This window comes from Zonotrichia leucophrys, chromosome 6 (genome assembly GCF_028769735.1).
Source record: "Zonotrichia leucophrys gambelii isolate GWCS_2022_RI chromosome 6, RI_Zleu_2.0, whole genome shotgun sequence".
Lineage (NCBI taxonomy): Eukaryota > Metazoa > Chordata > Aves > Passeriformes > Passerellidae > Zonotrichia > Zonotrichia leucophrys.
Genome location: NC_088176.1, coordinates 13,959,440 through 13,976,461, shown reverse-complemented (window position 1 = coordinate 13,976,461; position 17,022 = coordinate 13,959,440). Strand labels below are relative to the sequence as shown.

Below are 17,022 nucleotides of genomic sequence, written 5' to 3'. Positions count from 1 at the left end.
AAAGATGGCGGCAGGGCGGGGGCGCTGCCCCTCTGCAGCCACGCCCGCGGCGGCGAGCTTCTTTCCCCACACAAAGATGGCGGCCGGCGAGGGCGTGCTGCACAGCTGGCCAATGAACAGCCGCGTTGCTAGCGGTTGCCATGGAAACAGCCAACGGCGAGTGGGGATGGACGCTGGCGGCGCGACACCGCCCAGCGGGGCGGGTGCTGGCAGGGGCGGTGGCGGCCGCCGCCCCTCGGCGGGACCTGCTGGGGAGCGGTGTAGGCGGACGGCGCGGAGCCAGGTGAGCGCGGGTCGCGGGTCCCTGCGCCGCCCGCCCCGCTCGTCCCGCTCCTGGGCATGCACCGGGCCCGTGAGCACCGCCACGCGCGTCCCGCTGATGGGGCGTGCGTGTATCAGCCGTGGGTGCATGAACACACCGGGGTGCGGGTGCATCAGCCGTGGTGCACGGACACGGCGGGGTGTGGGTGCACGGACACACCGGGGTGTGGGTGATCGCTCACAGGAACAGAGACACGACGGGGTATCGGTACACCGGGATGTGGGTGCATCGCCCGTGGGCGCGGTCACGCCCCCGGACACGCTGCCCAGGCGGGGTGTGCGCGCATCCCCCGTGGGTGCGTGGCGCGGGCGGGATGTCCGTGCCTCGGCCCGGGGATGTGTGGTGTGGTGCAACGGGGTCGTGCCCCCTCGGCCACTGTGCGATCCGGGCTCTGCGGGGCGCGCCGCCCCTCCCTGCGGCGGGCGCGGTACGGGGGGCAGGCTCCGGGTACCGGGAGCCCAGTGCGGGCTCCTGGGCAGGCTGGAGTGCTTCTGGGGCGCTGTCCTCCGGCTGAAGTGTCACAGGCCGTGCTGGCCGTGTCACAGCCCACGGCAGCACCCTCTCCTGCGCCCGGCGCGGCTGGGCAGGCTGCAGGGCGGGAGCCGGCGGTGCGCTCCCCGTGCCTCCCATCAGCAGAGAGCACTGTTCAGTCGCTGCGCGCCTGGCTGGGGCCATTTCTCTGACACAAAGCCTGGCAAGTTCCTGTTTTGCTGCTGTTTTGCCACGTCCTGCTGGTTCATGTGGTTCATTACCCACCTTTTGGGCGATGTGCAGCCGGCTGTGAGCGGATAGACCCCGCCTGGATGCTGGGAGCCCCCTCCCATCTCTGCCTCTGCCTGAGCTGCACCGGCAGCTGCTGGAGAGGCAGCGCCCAGCCCACCTGCGGGGCTGTCTCTGCTCTGGTGCCTTCCCTGTGTGCTGGGGAGAGCTGTGTGCGTGGCAGGGCTCTGTGAGGTGTGCAGGGCTTCAGGGAATGCTTGCTGTTAGCAGGCAGGTTTGCAAAGCCTGGGTAGTTGAGTGAAGCCCTGAAGCCCCAGGATCCTATCTGTGCTGTCCCCCTTGGAAGGAGTGTCCTCTCATCCCTGGGGATAAACCGGGTCTGCCCATTCGTGATGCTGAATCTGGAAACTCCACAAGCTTTCTGTTCCCTCTCCTGAGATACTCCCCTGAACACAATCCAGCAAATCCATCTCCTCTCCAAAATGCTTGTTTCTGTCTGGAACTGCCTCAGCAAAGCTCATAATGGCTCCTAGCCTGAGCCTGCACAGTGCAGGACCTCTGGGGTTCTGCTGGAGTGCCATGACAGAGGCAGCCAGTTCATGACACACTCCTCTTCCTGCCACTCACTCACATTTCACAGGGCTGTGACCCCCGTGGGCTCACATCTCCCTGAGCCCTGCAGGGGGGCGGGCAGCAACCCGAACCTGGCGGCTGGGGTTTCAGAGCCTGGGCAGGGCAGCTGTGCTCACCTCCTCATCTGTGCTGTGCCCTAGCAGAGAGAGCTGTCCCCAGGGCAGGCAGGCAAGGGATGCAAGGGCTCTGGGCAAGGTGAGCTGCTCTCCCTGCCCAGCAGCTCTCTGTGCCTCTCCCTGCCAGCTCTTGTCCTGCTGTGCCGGAGGCTGTTGCCATGACCCTCACCAAAGGCTCCTTCACCTACTCCAACGGGGAGGAGTACCGCGGCGAGTGGAAAGAAGGTGAGATGTGGCAGGAGGGAACAGTGCCACCTGTGCTGGGGGACAACAAAGCCCACATCTCTGCCCAGCTCCACACTGGGGCAGGTCTCACTCTGGCCAGTGCTGCCCATTTCTGCTCTCACCCAGGTCGCAGGCACGGCATCGGGCAGCTGACGTTTGCTGATGGCACTGCCTACGTGGGGCACTTTGAGAACGGGCTCTTCCATGGCTGTGGCGTGCTCACCTTCTCCGACGGCTCCAGGTGGGCACGGCGCTCCCGCGTGCACCTCCCCGGGCATTCCCCCTTGCCGTGGGGAGCTGCTGCCTCAGGAGACCCTCCCACACAGGTACGAGGGGGAGTTTGTGCAGGGCAAGTTCAATGGTGTCGGGGTCTTCACCCGCTGTGACAACATGACCTTTGAGGGCGAGTTCAAAGGCGGGCGCGTGTACGGCTTCGGTGAGTGCTGCCCGGCCCCTGCTCAGCTCTGCCCCTTCCAGCACCTCCCTGGCCCCATCCCAGTGGGTGCAGCTCCCTGCCTCTTCACTCCCAGCCCTTCCCTCCCCTCCCCTCCCCAGGTCTCCTGACCTTCCCTGATGGCTCGCACGGCGTGCCCCGCAATGAGGGGTTCTTTGAGAACAACAAGCTGCTGCGGCGGGAGAAGTGCACGGCCATCATCCAGAGGGCCCAGGGCGCCTCCAAGTCTGCCCACAGCCTGACAGCATGAGGGTGCCTGCATCCCCTCCCACCAGAGCAGGGACGCCCTGCTTGGGCACTGGCTGGCCCTGGAGAAGGGATGTGGCACTGCTGGGTGCCTCCCTGCCCTTCGTCCCCTCCAAGCATCCTCCTGCCAAACCCCTGCCGCTGGAGGGGATGGGACCCTCCACTCTCCACCCAAGTGCCCTGGGGCAGCCGTGGTGCCTTCTCTTTCTGGCTGTAGCCCTGGCACCTGCTGGAGCAGCAGAAGGACAGGGTGGCAGGGGCTTGGCCCCTCTTCCCCCCAGGAAGACTGTGGACCACTACAGCTGCTAGCCAGCTGCAGAGGATGGAGCAGGGGGTAGAGGCTGGTCCCTGACCCCGCTGCCAGGGTGCCTTGGCTGGAAGCTGCTGACTGAACCATGTGCCCCCAGAGGGGCAGCTCCTGGCTCACTTTGTTGCCCTGGTCCTGGAGGCAGGGTGGGCACCCCGGGCATGCTGTGGCCTGCACCCTCAACTCAGGGTGACTGGCCATCCCCCTGCATGCCCAGGGTACAGTGACACTGTGTCCCCAAAGAACCCAGCCTGCTCTCAGGCCAGCCAATGGGCTGTGTTCCCCTCATCCCTGTGCCAATCCATCCATCCACCCACTGCCTTGGGGACACCAGCAGCGCATCCCCACCAAGAGCGACTGGGGAATGCCCAGCCTGGTGCATCTGCTGCACGCTGGTGAGGATGGCAGCAATGGTGAGCAAGGAGAAGGGTCAGCCGGAGCCTGGAGTGAGGACTGAGCAGGGCTGCATGGAGTGCCGGGGCTGGAGCAGGAGGCCTGGGCAGAGCGGGGATTGAGGTATGGTGACAGGGCAGGCAGGGGGCACACAGCTCCCCATTTTGCCACCCACAAGCATCCTTCACCTCCCCACTGCATGCTCACCTTCACCCCCGGTGCAGTCTGGCTGGCTGTGGCACAGGGCTCCCGGCAGCCCTCACTGCCCAGTGCAGGGGCTGTGCCTCCCTGCCAGCCTCTGCCCACACCGGGCCCTGTGCCTTGCTGTGACCCTGCCTTGTGCTGCTGCCTGCACAGGCCTCAGCTGAGTAAACCATGTTGCCAAACACCTGTGCCATGTCTTTTTTGCTGGGAGCAGGGATGGGATGGGCGCCTTGCACAGAAGGGACTGCAGACACAAAGAGGAGACTGCAGGTTTATTCATGGCACAAAGATCCACCCCTTCCCAGGCAAAGACAACAGGTCCCTGGGGGCTGGCTTGGGGTTGCCCTCCTCCACCCAGTCTGCCCAGTCCAGCCCTGTCCAACAGGGAAGAGTAATATGGCAGCCCTCTCCTGGCCATCCCCCAGTGTCCCCAGAATGTCCCCAGTTCCCAGGGTCCCTGACTCCTGTAGCTGCCCAGTGTGGGAAGGAGCAGATGGAGAACAGCTCACAGCCAGCCATTGGCACTGAAGGTGCCCCTCAGCTCTTCAACCTGGGCAGGGCTCAGAGGGGCCAGGGGTGCACGGCAGGGGCCTCCATAGTAGCCAAACCACTCCATGGCCTTCTTCAGCCCTGGGATGCCAAACCGGCGGGTGACCTGTGGGACGGAGGGAGGGCATGGAGGCTTCCTGGCCCCCATGGGGCAGCATGCTCTCTGGGCTCTGCTGTGCAGCCCCTGCTCCCATGGCTTTGCTTGCCATCACTCCTGTCCTCCCCATGTGGGGCTGCAAGGCTGGCAGGGTGTGAGGTGGCTGCAGCACCCCATGAAGTGCCCACTGTGGGGTGGGGGGCAGAGCACACGCACACAGGACTCCACACAGGAGCTCTGTGGCACGTTGGGCTCTGCAGCAGGGACAAGCCACTCCATAGTGGGATGAGGGGCCCCGGAAAGAACAGCTTTTCCCCCACACACACCGCTGCCTATAAATAGCCAGCAAGGCTCTCACAGAGGGTCACGCACCACTGCCTGGTGCCAGTGGACAAGCTGTTCCTCAACATGACAGGGCTGGCACTTTCCACCTTCTCACCTCCAGCCTGTCTTGGCTCGCTGGCCAAGGTGCTGTGCCGTTCTGTCCCCCTGAACCACCCCTCCACCCCCTGCAGCCCAAGGGACTTCCATTCTTTGCCTGTGTCCTGGCCTGGCACCCCTCCCCTCAGCAGCCATGGGGTTCTGCCTGCTCACCGCTGTGTTGGGCTCAATGAGGCGGTGCTGCAGGTCCCGGGCCTCCTGCCACTGCCCCGTGCGGCACAGGTGGTCCAGCTGACACAGTGGGTCACCCAGAACATTGGCGAGGGCACACACACCCCCAGAGGCACCTAGAGACACCAGGACATCGTGGCAGCCAGCTCAGAGTGCTGTGCCTAGCCAGCACCTCCCGGTCTCTCGCCTGCCTCCCCCTGCCAGTGTCCCCAGCCGAGTCTGGGCAGCTGCACTTACCCACAGCGTAGCTCGCCAGCAGGAAGCCAGCTGATCCTGCCAGCACCTGGAAATCCTCCTGCCTTGTCTTGTGGACCATCAGCCCCATGCGGGTGATCTAGGGAGAGACATGCCATGCCCTGGGCTGGCATCACCCAGTGCCCCTTGCTGCAGGGTGCCTGCGGGCAGCCCTGGGGTCCAGGGAAGGGCTGCAGGTCCCAGTTCCCCATTCCCAGCTTAGGTCCACGTTTGGTGGTAAGCAGCCCTGGGAAAGTCCTGCCCCACTCACGTCCCCACCGCTGTCCTTGATCCCAATGATGTTGGGGTGCTGAGCCAGGGTGGTGACAGCCTCCATGGGCAGGTCCAGGCCAGTGTTGGCAGGGACACTGTACAGCACCACAGGGATGGGGGATGCGTCGCCAACCTGCAGGCAGCCAGGCACATTTCAGTAGCTAGGGTGGGCTAGGGACACATTGGACGTGTGAAACCTGCTGGGCTGGCAGGCACTGGACAGGCTCACCTCTGTGTAGTGATGGATGAGGGCAGCAGTGGTCATGGCCCCCCGATAATAGCAGGGTGTCACAACCAGCGCCACATCAGCCCCTGCCTCTGCCATGCTGACTGTCAGCTCGATGGTGGCCTGGGTGGCTGGGGAGGAGGCAAAGTGGTGAGGGGTGCTCCAGGGGTGACACATGGCCCTGCACTGCCCCCCACGCTGCCCACACAGGCACTCACATTCACAGCCTGAGCCAGCCAGCAGCAAGCGGTCCCTGGGCAGAGCCCGGCGCACGCAGCTCACCACCTCCACCTTCTCACGGGACGCCAGGTAGGGATACTCCCCGTTGGAGCCCAGCACCACCAGCCCTGGAACACAAATGTGGGGAGGACAGGAGAAGACTGCCAGGACTGTCAGGGATCCACATTACTCTCACTCCGTTCTTTGCTGCTGGCACCCAGGCAGAGCTCCACAGCCCACAGTGTGCCCTCTCCTGCCTATGTCCTTGCAGTCCCAGCCTCCTGGTCAGAAGAAAGGACACTGGGGATTATCCTTGTGAGGCTGCAGCTCCTCTCCTATCATCTATCCATCCCTGGCAATCAACAGATACTTATCCCATGAATTTTTCAGAGTGTGCATGGGAGTGCACTGCACAGGTTCAAGCCTGCAGCTATGAGTGGAGCATGTGTGCAGGCCTGCACGTGTGTGGAGCGTGTGTGCAAGCCCGTGCTGGCGTGTGCTGGGGGTGTGCAAAGACACACTCGTGTGCCTGGGCACGTGCCGCGTAGAGGGCCCCAGGTGGGTGACCCGAGGCGGTGCCAGCCACGGAGCAAAGTCCAGCCGGAGGCTGAGCACCCTTGGGAAGCTGGCAGGCTGCCCGCACAGCCTCTGTGGCAGACGGGGATCGGGCGGGAGCCGACACGGAGGAGGACGGGCGCAGCGCTTACCTCGGAAGGGGATGCGGGCGTAGCGTCGCAGGTTCCCCTCCAGCTGGGCATAGTCCACCTCCTGTGTGGGCGAGAAAGGGGTGGCGAGCGGCGGGAAGATGCCGCCGAGATTGAATGAGGGCTCTGATGCCTGCGGGGTGCTGAGCCCCCGGCAGTGCCTGGGGGCTGCCCGGCGCAGAGCGGCCAGGGCGGGCCGGAGGCAGGCGGTGAGGCGGGTGCTGAGGGCCATGGTGGCTGCCGCTGCCTCTGCCGCTGCCGCGCCTGTTAATGTTTGACGGGGCACGTGAGGGAGCCGCGACCCCGCTGGGCAGACGACATGGGGGGTAGCACCAGATGAGCTCAGGGTGTTCTTGCCCCTCCAGGAGATGGCTGCAAGGAGCTCAGCGCCCCTCCAGGTGAGCTTTGGCCACCGCGGCCGCGGCTTTCCCTTCTGCTTGCCCGCCCTGGCAGCCACCCCTCTGCCTCGTACAGGGCTGGGCTGCAAGGCCAGGGAGGGACCAGGCATTGCAAGCAGTCCCAGGGCTTTGGTCAGGGATCACCTGATCCAGCTGCCAGTGCAGGCTCTCCTGTAAACGGGTGAGTGTGAGCAGTTCCATGTAGGGAACAGTGAGCACTGCACTCAGCATGTGTGCAAAGGGACCACGTGTCCCCTGGGGATGGCTGCAGCAGGAAAGGCAGAAGGGCAAGGAGCCATCCAACCCCACAGAGTGGCTGCCCAGCACGGGTACAGCTGCTGCTCTCTGGCACAGCCCCAGCCTCCAGCACAACATGGACTCAGGCTGAGCTGTCCTCCATGTATTTTTCCTCCCTGAGCTTGCCCAGGTGGGACTTCATAGGACTGTGAGCAATCAGGACTCCTGCATCAAGGAGTCCTGCCCTTAAACCACTTGGTGTCACCAATACTTGAGTCCTAGTGGTAGGAAGCAGGGCTCATCATGCTGCCAGATAACCCTGCTCCCAGATAACCCAGCTTCCCCAGGCCCATCAACGCTGGGATGCCCAACTGTGGAGAGCTTGGTTCAAACATGGCTTAAAGAAAGAGGCCATGAGAATATACAGCTGAAAGCAGCAATTCTCACAGCCTGTTTCTGTAAACAACTAGGTTCTCAGGGTTCTCAGACAGTTTTCTCATAACAGGTGAACATTCTATCTTTGTCTGTTTTGGGAAAGTAAATGTGAGTTTTGTGAACCACTCATATCACGGTGAGAACAAAAACCACAAGTATTGAAAACAAAAGGAGGGGTTAGAGTTTGCTCTGTAGCCTATGATGAGCTCAGATTTTGCAATGTGTATGAGCTTGATTAACACTGTTATAAAAAGTGAATGTTTGAATCAATAAATCGAAGTCGATGCTGATCAACAAGGATGGGTTGTCTCCCTTCGCTTTCAACATCCAACCTCAAAGTCCCCTGAAGCCAGACACTGCTCTTTGCTGACTTTTATTGACACAGACAAGTCTTGTCTGGATCCTGCTCCTTGGAGCTGGGCCCAGCCCCTGGTCCCTGCCTGGCGCCATCATGCAGGGACCTCCATCTCCCCTTGTGGCTGCTCCTTGGTCTCCAGCGCCTGGCGTGTGTCCACCTGCCACTGCTGCACCAGGTCTGTCGGGGTCTTGCCAGCCTGCAAGAGTGGGCAGAGAGGCTGGGCATAGGGTGGTGCAACATGGGGGCAGGAAATGGCCTCAGTGCTGGCCTCACACACTCACCTCATTCTTGGCCATCATGTCAGCCCCATGCAGGATCAGCGTTTTGATGATCTTGTAGCGACTGAGCCGTGTGGCATCATGCAGCGCTGTGTCACCCTCCTGTGAGAGACACAGCTTCACTGGACAGTGTGGTCCAGGGACAAGGACCCTCTGCTTGTCCCCAGCACACCAATCTCCACACAAGGGGGACGCTCCTGTCCCAGACCTGGCTGCAGCTGCAACCACCCTGGGGCAGCAGTGTGTATGTCCAGATGCGCCCCACTGTGGGTGCTGGAAGCCCTTGGAGGGGTCAGCAAAGGGAGAGGGATCAGTGTTGCCTGCAGTGATGCCTGGATGGCTGCAGCACTCACCCTGTCTGGGGCATTGATATCCACCCCGCAGTGGATGAGATGCTCCACAATGTCAAGGTGTCCGGTTCGGGTGGCCACGTGAAGGGGTGTGCTGAGCAGCTTGAGGGGGGTGAGATGGACATCAGGGGGGGATCAGCACCCACAGCTGCTAACCCAACAGAGGGTCAGCTCTGGTACTCCAGGGTATGCCCCTGCCCCTGGCACAACCCTGTGACCTGCTCTGCCCTGCTCACCTTGTCCTTCACATTGAGGTCTGCCCCGCGGTCCTGCAGCAGTTTGACAGCATCCAGGTGCCCACCCCGGCAGGCCCAGTGCACGGCCGTGCAGTCCAGCTGGACATACAGTGCTGTGTCATGGTGAGGGACACCCCTACCCTGTGCCTGTCCCCTGCCTCAGCAGGTCCCCGTGCTGGAGCTGAACTGGCAGAGCCCTGCCTGCAGCCACCTCCGTGATGGGGACAGCACTGCCCCACTGCAGGGTCCCCAGTCCTGCTGTAGTTCTGGCTGCAACACACCCAGATGCTCAGACCAGCACACAGCTGGAAGCAGAATCCAGCCTCACCCGGTCCCTGAAGTCAACAGTGGCCCCACTGTCCAGCAGCTTCTGCAGGATTTCCATGTGTCCCTCCAGTGAGGAGCGGTGCAGGGCTGTGCGGTGGAACTGCGGGACAGGGTGGCACGTTGGCAGAGGGATGCATCCTCCCCTGTCCAGTCTGGTTGTACCTCCAGCCCTGTCCCAAGGGTCCCAGCGCTCACCCACAGGCGTGGTGGGGCATGGCTGCAGGCCTTGGTGGCATGCAACAGGCCAGGGGGCAACCAGTGGCTGCCAAGGATGCTACCTCATCACAAGTGTCAGGGGAGCCACCATCTGCCAGAAACTTCTCGATGAAGTGCATCTTGCCCTGGACAGCAGCTCGCAGGAAGGTCTCTGGCTCCACAGGACCATCCTGACAATGGCACAGGCTCAGGGCTGGGGCAGCACAGGGGTGCAGGAGAGGGGACAACATGGGGGCCCCCTGCCCTGCTTCCCCATTAAGGTCTCTGAGTGGCAGGGTGACCCGGGGGCTGGCCTGTGGGTGGTGCATCCCCTATCACAGCAGCCCCCTCCCACAGCTTGGGACCCCTGACATACAATCTCCAGGGGCTCAGGTGGTGGAGCGGGCTCGGGGGTGGCTGCCCGCTCTGCCCGGCGCTGCCGGCGCTGCTTGCGGAGCTCGATGAGCCGTTGGATGCTCCCCACGTCGATGATCTCCCGTCTCAGATCCACGGAGCTCCTCCGCACCTTCTCCTGGCCCTGCCGAGCACACAGTGCCCCGTTTGACTTGTCTGTGACCAGCCACCCCTGGCCAGCCTGCAGCCCAGCCCACTCACCTTGATGGCCTCAAGGCCCCAGTTCCTGGGCCCGCGGCGTTTCTCCTCCTCCAGCTCAGGTGTGTTCATCCGCTCCACGGCCGGCGGCTCCTGTGCTCCATCCCCTCTGAGTTTCTGCACAGGCACAGCGGGTGCTGCATGGTCTTGTCTGGGCACAGAGCAGCCCCACTGCCTCCAACCTCAGCCTGCTGGGGAAGGTGGCTCTGGGCATGGCTTCACTCGCCGCTGAGGTCTGCAGGGTGCTTGACAGCCCTTGGGCTTGCCCGCCCACCCTGCTTGGTAAGCTGGGCACCTGCTGGCTGCTCAGTCCTGCCCCATGGGCTAGAGCTGCTGGGTTGGGAACTTGATCCCCCTGAGAGCCCTTGGACACCTTCATATATCCCCCAGGATGGCAAGGTCGGTGCCAGCCTCCTCACATCTGAGTGCCTAAGGATGGACAGAGTACAATGGGGGTTCCTACAGCCCAGGAAGGCTCCCCCGCCCTGTGGACCCACCTCCTCCTTCTCCTCTTCTGCCAGCTTCTGCTCGATGAGCTCCTTGGCCCGTTCCACATCCAGCTCCATGTCTGCCTGCAGTGCACAGTCCTGTGCTCTGGATGTATCCTCTTCTTCTTGCTACCAGGGGCAGGGAGTTCCCAATCCTGTGTCCCGGTGCTGCCGGCGGCTTTGCTGGCTGTGGGGCTTTATGCTGCTGGTCCCTCTGTCCCACAGTCCAAGGGCACTGACATCTGTGGCTGCTCCACATGACTGGGGCAGCTTTGCCATGAGCTCACCCTCCTGCTTTCTGGCCCTGACTCACCTCTCCAGCCACACACTCTCCTAAAGAGGCCCCCCCACACACACCCTGGGTTGTCCAGGACATCTGTGCTTGTTACGAGGAGCTGCGGTGTGCAGAACCTGTGACAGCCAGTCAAGAGAGGCTCAGCACTACAGGGACATGATCCAGGGTCATCCCATAGGCATGGCATCTATGCCTGTGGCACCCACCTTGGGCAAGCAAGATGCTCCCATGGCTCCCATCTCTGTCCAGTCAGATGCTGCAGCAGCCACCAACATTGCCTGAGGTTCCCTGGCCCCTTGGGCAGTATGGGGGCCTGCCCACCCCAAAGGGAGGCAATGGGTCCTCTCAAGTCTCTCAGCAGCAGCAGGCAGCAGGGGATGCCAGGAGTCATGGCCCCTGTGTGCTGCTTTAGAGGATGACCTCAGGTGTGGAACATTCTGAGCAGCCCTGCCAGGGTCCCCGAGGCTGCCTGGCTCCCCCACAGTACATGGCAGGCTGGCAGCAGGAGTGGCCTCACGTGGGGCCAACAGGCAGAGCTGGCAGCTATTCCCGGCAGCAGGAACATTGTTCAACCCTCCTGAGAACTCCCCCCTTGTAAGGTGAGGCAAACACTGCCTTGTGCAGGGACAGTTAATGCGCTGGGCACCATCCACCAGCACAGGACCTGGGGGAGGGACGGACAGCTACACGTCATTGTCACCCTCCTGGGCAGCTCCCAGGGCCATCCTGGGGTGCCCTGTCCCATGGGTGTGACAGGCCATGGTGGCTGTAAAGGTAGTCTTGCACTGTTCCCCTCCACGGACTGTCCCACCTAGCGCAAGGGCAGACACAAGCTTAAACCTCCAGAGGGGAAGCACCAGGAAAGGGAGGTGGTGACCCCACACTAAGAAGCAGCTGGGATGACAATGGGACAATGCAGGGGAAGGGTCCTGGCAAGCAAACAGCCAGGGCTGGCAGGACAGGCTCAGGGTGGCACTAGGGAGCAGAGCCAGGGTGTCCAGGCTACCCTTGACCACCTTGTGCCCATTCTGACATGGGAGCAGATACAGGACAGGCACAGGGAGCACCCATGGCTATGGGTCACAGCCCCCTCCAGCCTGTCCCCAAGGCCAGAGGAAGGATGAAAAGGCTTTATTGATAAATACAGACTATGTACAGAAGGGAGACATCTCCACCCAGCCCAGCACCCCACGGGTCTCCAGGCCAGGGGGAAGCCAGAGCCCAGTGGGTCACAGCCTCTCCCTGCCGGCACAGCCTGGCAGAGGAGCCCCAGCCCCAGAGACGTTTGGTCTTGAACCTCCTTCAGCAAACACGGCGCCTGCCCGTGTCCCCGGCCAAGGGGAGCCACTGTGGTGGCACAGCCCCATGCACACCTTCCTGGGGGGTCACCTGTGTGGCAGCCTCAGGGGGGAGCAGGAGCAGCTCCAGATGGGCCAGAACACAGCACAGGGAACCCCCAGAGGTACCACATCCCCCAGCCCCCTGCCCTCTCCCCTCAACCAGCAGGGGGTGGCTCAGTTCCTGGGTGCAAGGGGCTGGTTGACAATCACTTGCACAACAAAATCCTTCTGGATCTTGGTCTCCTGCAGTCGCGTGCGGTCGGTGAGCAGCTTGCCTGAGAAGAACCAGCGCTGCCAGGCCAGGTCAATGCCCTCCTGCGCCTGCAGCTGCTTCTTCAGCTGCCCGATGGTGTCGCTCATGCTGGCACTGAGGCGCAGGTCCTTGCCGGTGGAGAGGCGCACCTTGAGCGTGAACTCCCGCCGGGCGTGGGGCGGCGGCTCGGCCGGCTCCACCGCCTCCTCCTCGCTCCGCTCCAGGATCAGGTTGACCGGGGGTGCCAGGCAGTAGACGGGCAGCTGGTACCGGTTGCCCAGCTCATCATAGCACTCCGTCAGGGACCCTGGGGACAGCAGGATAAGATGCTAAGGGTGGGCATCCCCATGGACCACTCAGATGGGGACAGGGCCACCTCAAGCAGCATGGCACAGCCTGCGTTTCTCCCCTTGGCTCTGGATGACAGGTGGGAGCCCCTTTCTACTCCAGCCTGGGACCCCAAGTGCCCAGATATGGAACATTCAGCACACACCCCACCCAAACCCCCAGTGCTGACCCTCACCATGGGGCAGGGTGATGCTGGCTCCATCGAGGATGGCCTGGGCCAGGCTGTGGTCATTGGCTTCTACAGCATAGGCAGCTGCCTTCAGGGCATCCCAGATCTCCTTGCGGCCTTCAAAGGCTGGTGCTGTGTCCCAAAACTCGTCCCGCTTGCTGCGCAGCTGCCCGTCTGTCATGGGGTAGTCACTCTTCCACTTGGGACACTCCTTCTTCAGGGGCTCATTGCGGCCTGCAGACAGGGGGATACTCAGCCAAAGGACAGGGTTTCCCCTCAGGTCCTGAGCCCCCCACCTCCCCACAACCACAGGTTCTTCCTGGAGACCTCCCGCACCCCAGCAAGGGTCTGAGGAATCACCCTGTCCAGTGAACAACAGCCCCCTATGTAGCCAGGGGTAACTGGCCTAAGCAAACCTGGCCCAAGATCCCACTGGCCCTATGGCAGTTGCTCCCCCAAGTGACACCCTTTGCCCCCAGGAGGGACAAGGGCTCTTGCTTCCTTGCTTGGGGGACCAGCCGCTGTCCCTTAGGGTAGCCACAGGGCCTCGGGGCCCTCTGAGGCAGCGCAGTATTTATAGCTTGGGGAATTAGCCAGGAAATAAGCTGGTGAGTCGGAACGAGAAGGGGATTACAAAGGCTGAGCTGCAGCAAAGGGGGGTCAGGACTTCACTGTCCCCTCTGCCCACCCTGGGATGACAGGGACCAGCTGCAGGCAGGACAGCAGGCACACAGCGTCCTGGGCACCAGGGGCACAGAGGGCATCGCTGCCAGACTGCAGGTGCCCCAGCAACGGGCTGAACTGAGCTGGCTTTCCCCAAACAGCCCCTAGCCACATCCCCACAGACCTTCAGCAGCCAGCACTGCCAAGGGATCTGAGCCACCCCAATGCCAGTCCCAGATCACCAAGCCCTCCCTACACTGGGCTGTGGCCCTGTGGGAACAGCCCTGTCCTGCTGATCCCACAGCCAGGCCGGACATGTGGGGCAGGAAGGAGTTGTTGTCACTCCCAGCTGAGCTGGGGACAATGAATGATAACAGCTCCTTCCTGCCACCCCCCTCCCTGAGCTGGCCAGGCAGCGCCCCTCCTATAGGGACAGGATGAGGGGAAAGTGAGGCTCCAGCTGGGCAGGAAGATGCCTGTGCCCACACAGCGACCTGCCAGGCAAGGTGATGCCACACACCCCAGCCACTGGAGACAGCCACCACCACCAGCTGTGGCTGAGCCAAGTTCCCCAGGCAGCTGCTCCTGAGCAAGTGTGTGCTGACACACAGCACTACAGGACCTTTTCAACTGTACCAGCCCTGCCTCACCTTGCCCAAGACCACTGGAGCCAGCATGGCATCTGCCTCGCGGCAGCACCCACCTCAGGGGACCCAGGGGCTCAGCTACCCCGGGGCTGGGCACTGAGCATTCCTGGCAGGCAGCATCCTGCTCACATCCCCGGAGCAGCAAGGGCAGCCGGCTGCAGCCAGCACTGCCAATTCAGCAGTCACCGTGCTGGGCCACAGGGATTTGCAGCACAGGACACGGCAAGGTCAGAGGCAACACCTGCCCCAGGAGGGCAGCGGAGAAGTGTCCACAGCCAGCCTGAAGGACATGTCTGGGATCATGTCCCCACACTGCTGTGCCCGCCAGGCTGGGGCTCATATTCTCACAGCCAGGACTCCTGGCCAGCACTCCCAGACAGCACCATTCCCCCAGCTCTGCTTGCAACAAAGGGAAGAGGCTGGCCCAGGAGAGCAGCAGGACTGGAGCTGGGGGGGGGGGGAGGTTGGCTGTGGCAGGGAGCAGGGACAGGCTGTGGCTGCCTCGTGTGTACAGACATGCCCAGCAGCCTTGCCCAGGTAGGCAGGGGCTTAAGCCTAGTCTATTTATTGCTACCACCCAGCTGGGCCTGCACCTTCTAATCACCTCCTGCTGCTCTATTCCTAGCCCCTTGTGCAACTCTCCACGGCAGCACCACCAGACAGGTCCATCCGCTCGCTGTGCCCGGCCTCAAGCCAACAGGATCTGGCTGGCAGCCTGCTCCTCCTGCCCTGTGCCTGCAGCACCCTGCCCGTGGCTCAGCCCCCACGGTGCCCTGCTGAGGGACCCCCAGGCAGGAGGATGTGACCCAAAGGCTTCCCTGCCTGCAGGAGCCTTAGGCAGCCCCAGCTGACAGGTCCTGGGGGCCCCAGAGAAGATGTCAGCCAGAAGGCACACACCACTGCTGCCAGCAGTGCTGGCTGGTCCACTCCCGAGCCAGGCAGGGCTGGGATGCTGCATGCCACAGGCATCCCCAGCTCCTGCTGTGGTAAGCTGCTCACCCCAGGGACAATGCTGTCACCTGCTGCTGGGAGTCCTCAAAGGACTCTTCCACAGGGGGTCACAACAAGCCCCAGCCAGGGCAGGAGCTGGCCAGGCAGGTGGGCAGCTTAGCAGGGCCCCTGTGGCAGCAGGGGTGAGCAGGCAGAGCCCCCCTCCCCACTGATGGTAGGTCCTCGTGTACTGGGACCTGCTGGCACAGGGCATGTCCCCTTACTGCTGGTGAGAGCAGCTGTAGCCTTGCTTCATCCCCCACCAGCTGCTGAGCAGCTCCCATGGGCTGGTGGAACCAAAAGGCAGGAACCAGGCAGGGCACCTGGCACAAGGGACAGCCCTGCTCCCCCAGGAAGGCACACACTGGAAGAAAGCAGCAGCAGCGACTCCAGCAGTATACCAGGAAGGGACCATGAGCCATCCCAGCAGAGCAAGTGGGGATGGAGACACAGGCTCTGCAGCCAGCTGTTACCTGGCACGGGAGGGGATCACACAAATCCAGATGTTGGGATCTGACATCACCCCCATCACAGCAGCCTGAGCCACAAAGCAATGACAATGGTCCTGCATCCCACCAAGCTGAGGGAACAGTCAGCCAGGAACCTCAGGCCTCACCGATACCCTCAAGAGGGCACTCCTGGGGGGCAAGGTGAGTCGGGGTGGGGCAGCCATCACCCCAGTCCATACCAGTAGGGCATCCCCGGGGCAGGCTGGCACACCGGGAGCCGCGCACGGCGGGGGCGGCTGCCCACGGCACCGGCACAGCCCGGCCCGGCAGCCACGGCCCCCCGCACGTTCTGCCGGAGCGGCGAGCCCCGTCCCACGGAAAGCGCCCTTCCCTCGCTCCCTGATCCCAGCTGCGGGCGGGGGCCGGGGCGTCCCGTCCCGAGCACACGCTTCCTGCCCCTCCTCTCCGCCGCCCACTACCGCTCTGCCATAAACACGGTAATTACCGGCTGCGATGGCACCGGCCGGGGAGGCGGCAAGGGAAAGGCGTGATTCATCCTACCAGCCCACGGCTTCTCCGCCAAAACTCCGCCGTACCCATCCCCGCGGCCTCCGGCACCCTCCGGCATGGCATCACGGGGAAGCGCCTCACGGCACCCGGGGGTTCGGCTACCGGTAACTCCGGTGGGTCGCACCAGCCCCGCCGCCGCTCTCAGGACCGGCGCAGCCGCTCCCTGCCCCGGCCGCACCTCCCGGAGCCCCGGGGCAGCGCGGAGGCGGCGGCGCCCGCCGGTGTACGGGACAGCCCGGACCGCGAGCGGCAGGACCCGGCCGTTCGCAGGACGCGCCGCGCCGCGCGGGGCACGCTGCCGAGCCCGGAGCGGGGCATCCGCCACCCTGCAGTCCTGCCAGGACAGCACTTCCCGGGAGGAGCCGGGAACCGGCAGGGCTCGGCTAGACGAGCAGCCTCACCCCGCACAGCCTCCGGGGCACTGGGACAGGAGCCGCGGTTCCTGTGCGCTCCCGAGGCCGCGCACCGAACCGGGAACCCCGGCGTCCGGGAACCCCGAGGGCACAGAGCGGTTCCGGGATTGTGCAAGGGGGGAGCTGTCCCATAGCGAACTGCGCCCCTCCGGTGCCCACGTTCCTCCCGCGCCGCCCCCAGGGGGACGCGGGACCCCCCGCCCCAGTGCCCGCGACCGCGGGGGTGCCCAGCCCGGACGACCCCCGCTCACCTGCTCGCTTGCGAGTGTTGCCGCCGGCGGCGGGCCGCTCCCGGCGCTGCCGCCCCACGCAGCCGCCCATGGCGGGGCCGACCGGCGGCGCTCGGCATCGGGGCTGCGCCCGCCCGTGCGCGCGGGGCCCGGTGTGCGCGCGGGGCCGCCCCGCCCCCCAGGCACACGTGATCGCCGGCACCGCCC

The 17,022-nt window shown here is 63.8% G+C and overlaps 4 protein-coding genes across 4 annotated transcripts; 1 reads left to right on the top strand and 3 right to left on the bottom strand.

The window, feature by feature from the left end:
• The first annotated feature begins 192 nt into the window (after nt 1-192).
• Nucleotides 193-3,802, top strand: MORN4 (MORN repeat containing 4). The gene is made up of 5 exons (XM_064716418.1): nt 193-283; nt 1,919-2,016; nt 2,143-2,257; nt 2,343-2,452; nt 2,572-3,802. Exons 2-5 carry the CDS (start codon nt 1,950-1,952, stop codon nt 2,718-2,720), a joined length of 441 nt encoding a protein of 146 aa, XP_064572488.1. The 5' UTR covers nt 193-283; nt 1,919-1,949; the 3' UTR covers nt 2,721-3,802.
• A 75-nt stretch (nt 3,803-3,877) lies between these two features.
• Nucleotides 3,878-7,051, bottom strand: HOGA1 (4-hydroxy-2-oxoglutarate aldolase 1). The gene is made up of 7 exons (XM_064716416.1): nt 6,538-7,051; nt 5,830-5,958; nt 5,615-5,742; nt 5,384-5,518; nt 5,116-5,212; nt 4,861-4,994; nt 3,878-4,275 (listed from the first exon to the last, which is right to left on the bottom strand). Exons 1-7 carry the CDS (start codon nt 7,040-7,042, stop codon nt 4,126-4,128), a joined length of 1,278 nt encoding a protein of 425 aa, XP_064572486.1. The 5' UTR covers nt 7,043-7,051; the 3' UTR covers nt 3,878-4,125.
• A 727-nt stretch (nt 7,052-7,778) lies between these two features.
• On the bottom strand, nt 7,779-11,670 carry ANKRD2 (ankyrin repeat domain 2). The gene is made up of 9 exons (XM_064716420.1): nt 10,458-11,670; nt 9,964-10,077; nt 9,725-9,886; nt 9,432-9,539; nt 9,155-9,253; nt 8,827-8,925; nt 8,594-8,692; nt 8,244-8,342; nt 7,779-8,158 (listed from the first exon to the last, which is right to left on the bottom strand). Exons 1-9 carry the CDS (start codon nt 10,524-10,526, stop codon nt 8,054-8,056), a joined length of 954 nt encoding a protein of 317 aa, XP_064572490.1. The 5' UTR covers nt 10,527-11,670; the 3' UTR covers nt 7,779-8,053.
• Nucleotides 11,671-11,859: 189 nt separating this feature from the next.
• On the bottom strand, nt 11,860-16,977 carry UBTD1 (ubiquitin domain containing 1). Its single transcript, XM_064716417.1, has 3 exons — nt 16,837-16,977; nt 12,860-13,087; nt 11,860-12,643 (listed from the first exon to the last, which is right to left on the bottom strand). Exons 1-3 carry the CDS (start codon nt 16,904-16,906, stop codon nt 12,258-12,260), a joined length of 684 nt encoding a protein of 227 aa, XP_064572487.1. The 5' UTR covers nt 16,907-16,977; the 3' UTR covers nt 11,860-12,257.
• Nucleotides 16,978-17,022: the final 45 nt, after the last annotated feature.

What these genes read in the sequence shown, in the direction of transcription:
- UBTD1 (XM_064716417.1), bottom strand. Translation starts at nt 16,906, where the DNA reads ATGGGCGGCTGCGTGGGGCGGCAGCGCCGGGAGCGGCCCGCCGCCGGC. An exon ending in CAACACTCGCAAGCGAGCAG is followed by an intron (nt 13,088 to 16,836) that starts GTGAGCGGGGGT and finishes CCCTGTCTGCAG; the next exon opens with GCCGCAATGAGCCCCTGAAG. An exon ending in CAGCATCACCCTGCCCCATG is followed by an intron (nt 12,644 to 12,859) that starts GTGAGGGTCAGC and finishes TGCTGTCCCCAG; the next exon opens with GGTCCCTGACGGAGTGCTAT.
- HOGA1 (XM_064716416.1), bottom strand. Translation starts at nt 7,042, where the DNA reads ATGCCTGGTCCCTCCCTGGCCTTGCAGCCCAGCCCTGTACGAGGCAGA. An exon ending in GGCTGGCTCAGGCTGTGAAT is followed by an intron (nt 5,743 to 5,829) that starts GTGAGTGCCTGT and finishes CCTCCTCCCCAG; the next exon opens with CCACCCAGGCCACCATCGAG. An exon ending in GCTGGCGAGCTACGCTGTGG is followed by an intron (nt 4,995 to 5,115) that starts GTAAGTGCAGCT and finishes TGGTGTCTCTAG; the next exon opens with GTGCCTCTGGGGGTGTGTGT.
- MORN4 (XM_064716418.1), top strand. Translation starts at nt 1,950, where the DNA reads ATGACCCTCACCAAAGGCTCCTTCACCTACTCCAACGGGGAGGAGTAC. An exon ending in CCGCGGCGAGTGGAAAGAAG is followed by an intron (nt 2,017 to 2,142) that starts GTGAGATGTGGC and finishes GCTCTCACCCAG; the next exon opens with GTCGCAGGCACGGCATCGGG. An exon ending in CGGGCGCGTGTACGGCTTCG is followed by an intron (nt 2,453 to 2,571) that starts GTGAGTGCTGCC and finishes TCCCCTCCCCAG; the next exon opens with GTCTCCTGACCTTCCCTGAT.
- ANKRD2 (XM_064716420.1), bottom strand. Translation starts at nt 10,526, where the DNA reads ATGGAGCTGGATGTGGAACGGGCCAAGGAGCTCATCGAGCAGAAGCTG. An exon ending in CCCCTGACACTTGTGATGAG is followed by an intron (nt 9,254 to 9,431) that starts GTAGCATCCTTG and finishes CCTGTCCCGCAG; the next exon opens with TTCCACCGCACAGCCCTGCA. An exon ending in ATATCAATGCCCCAGACAGG is followed by an intron (nt 8,343 to 8,593) that starts GTGAGTGCTGCA and finishes TGTCTCTCACAG; the next exon opens with GAGGGTGACACAGCGCTGCA.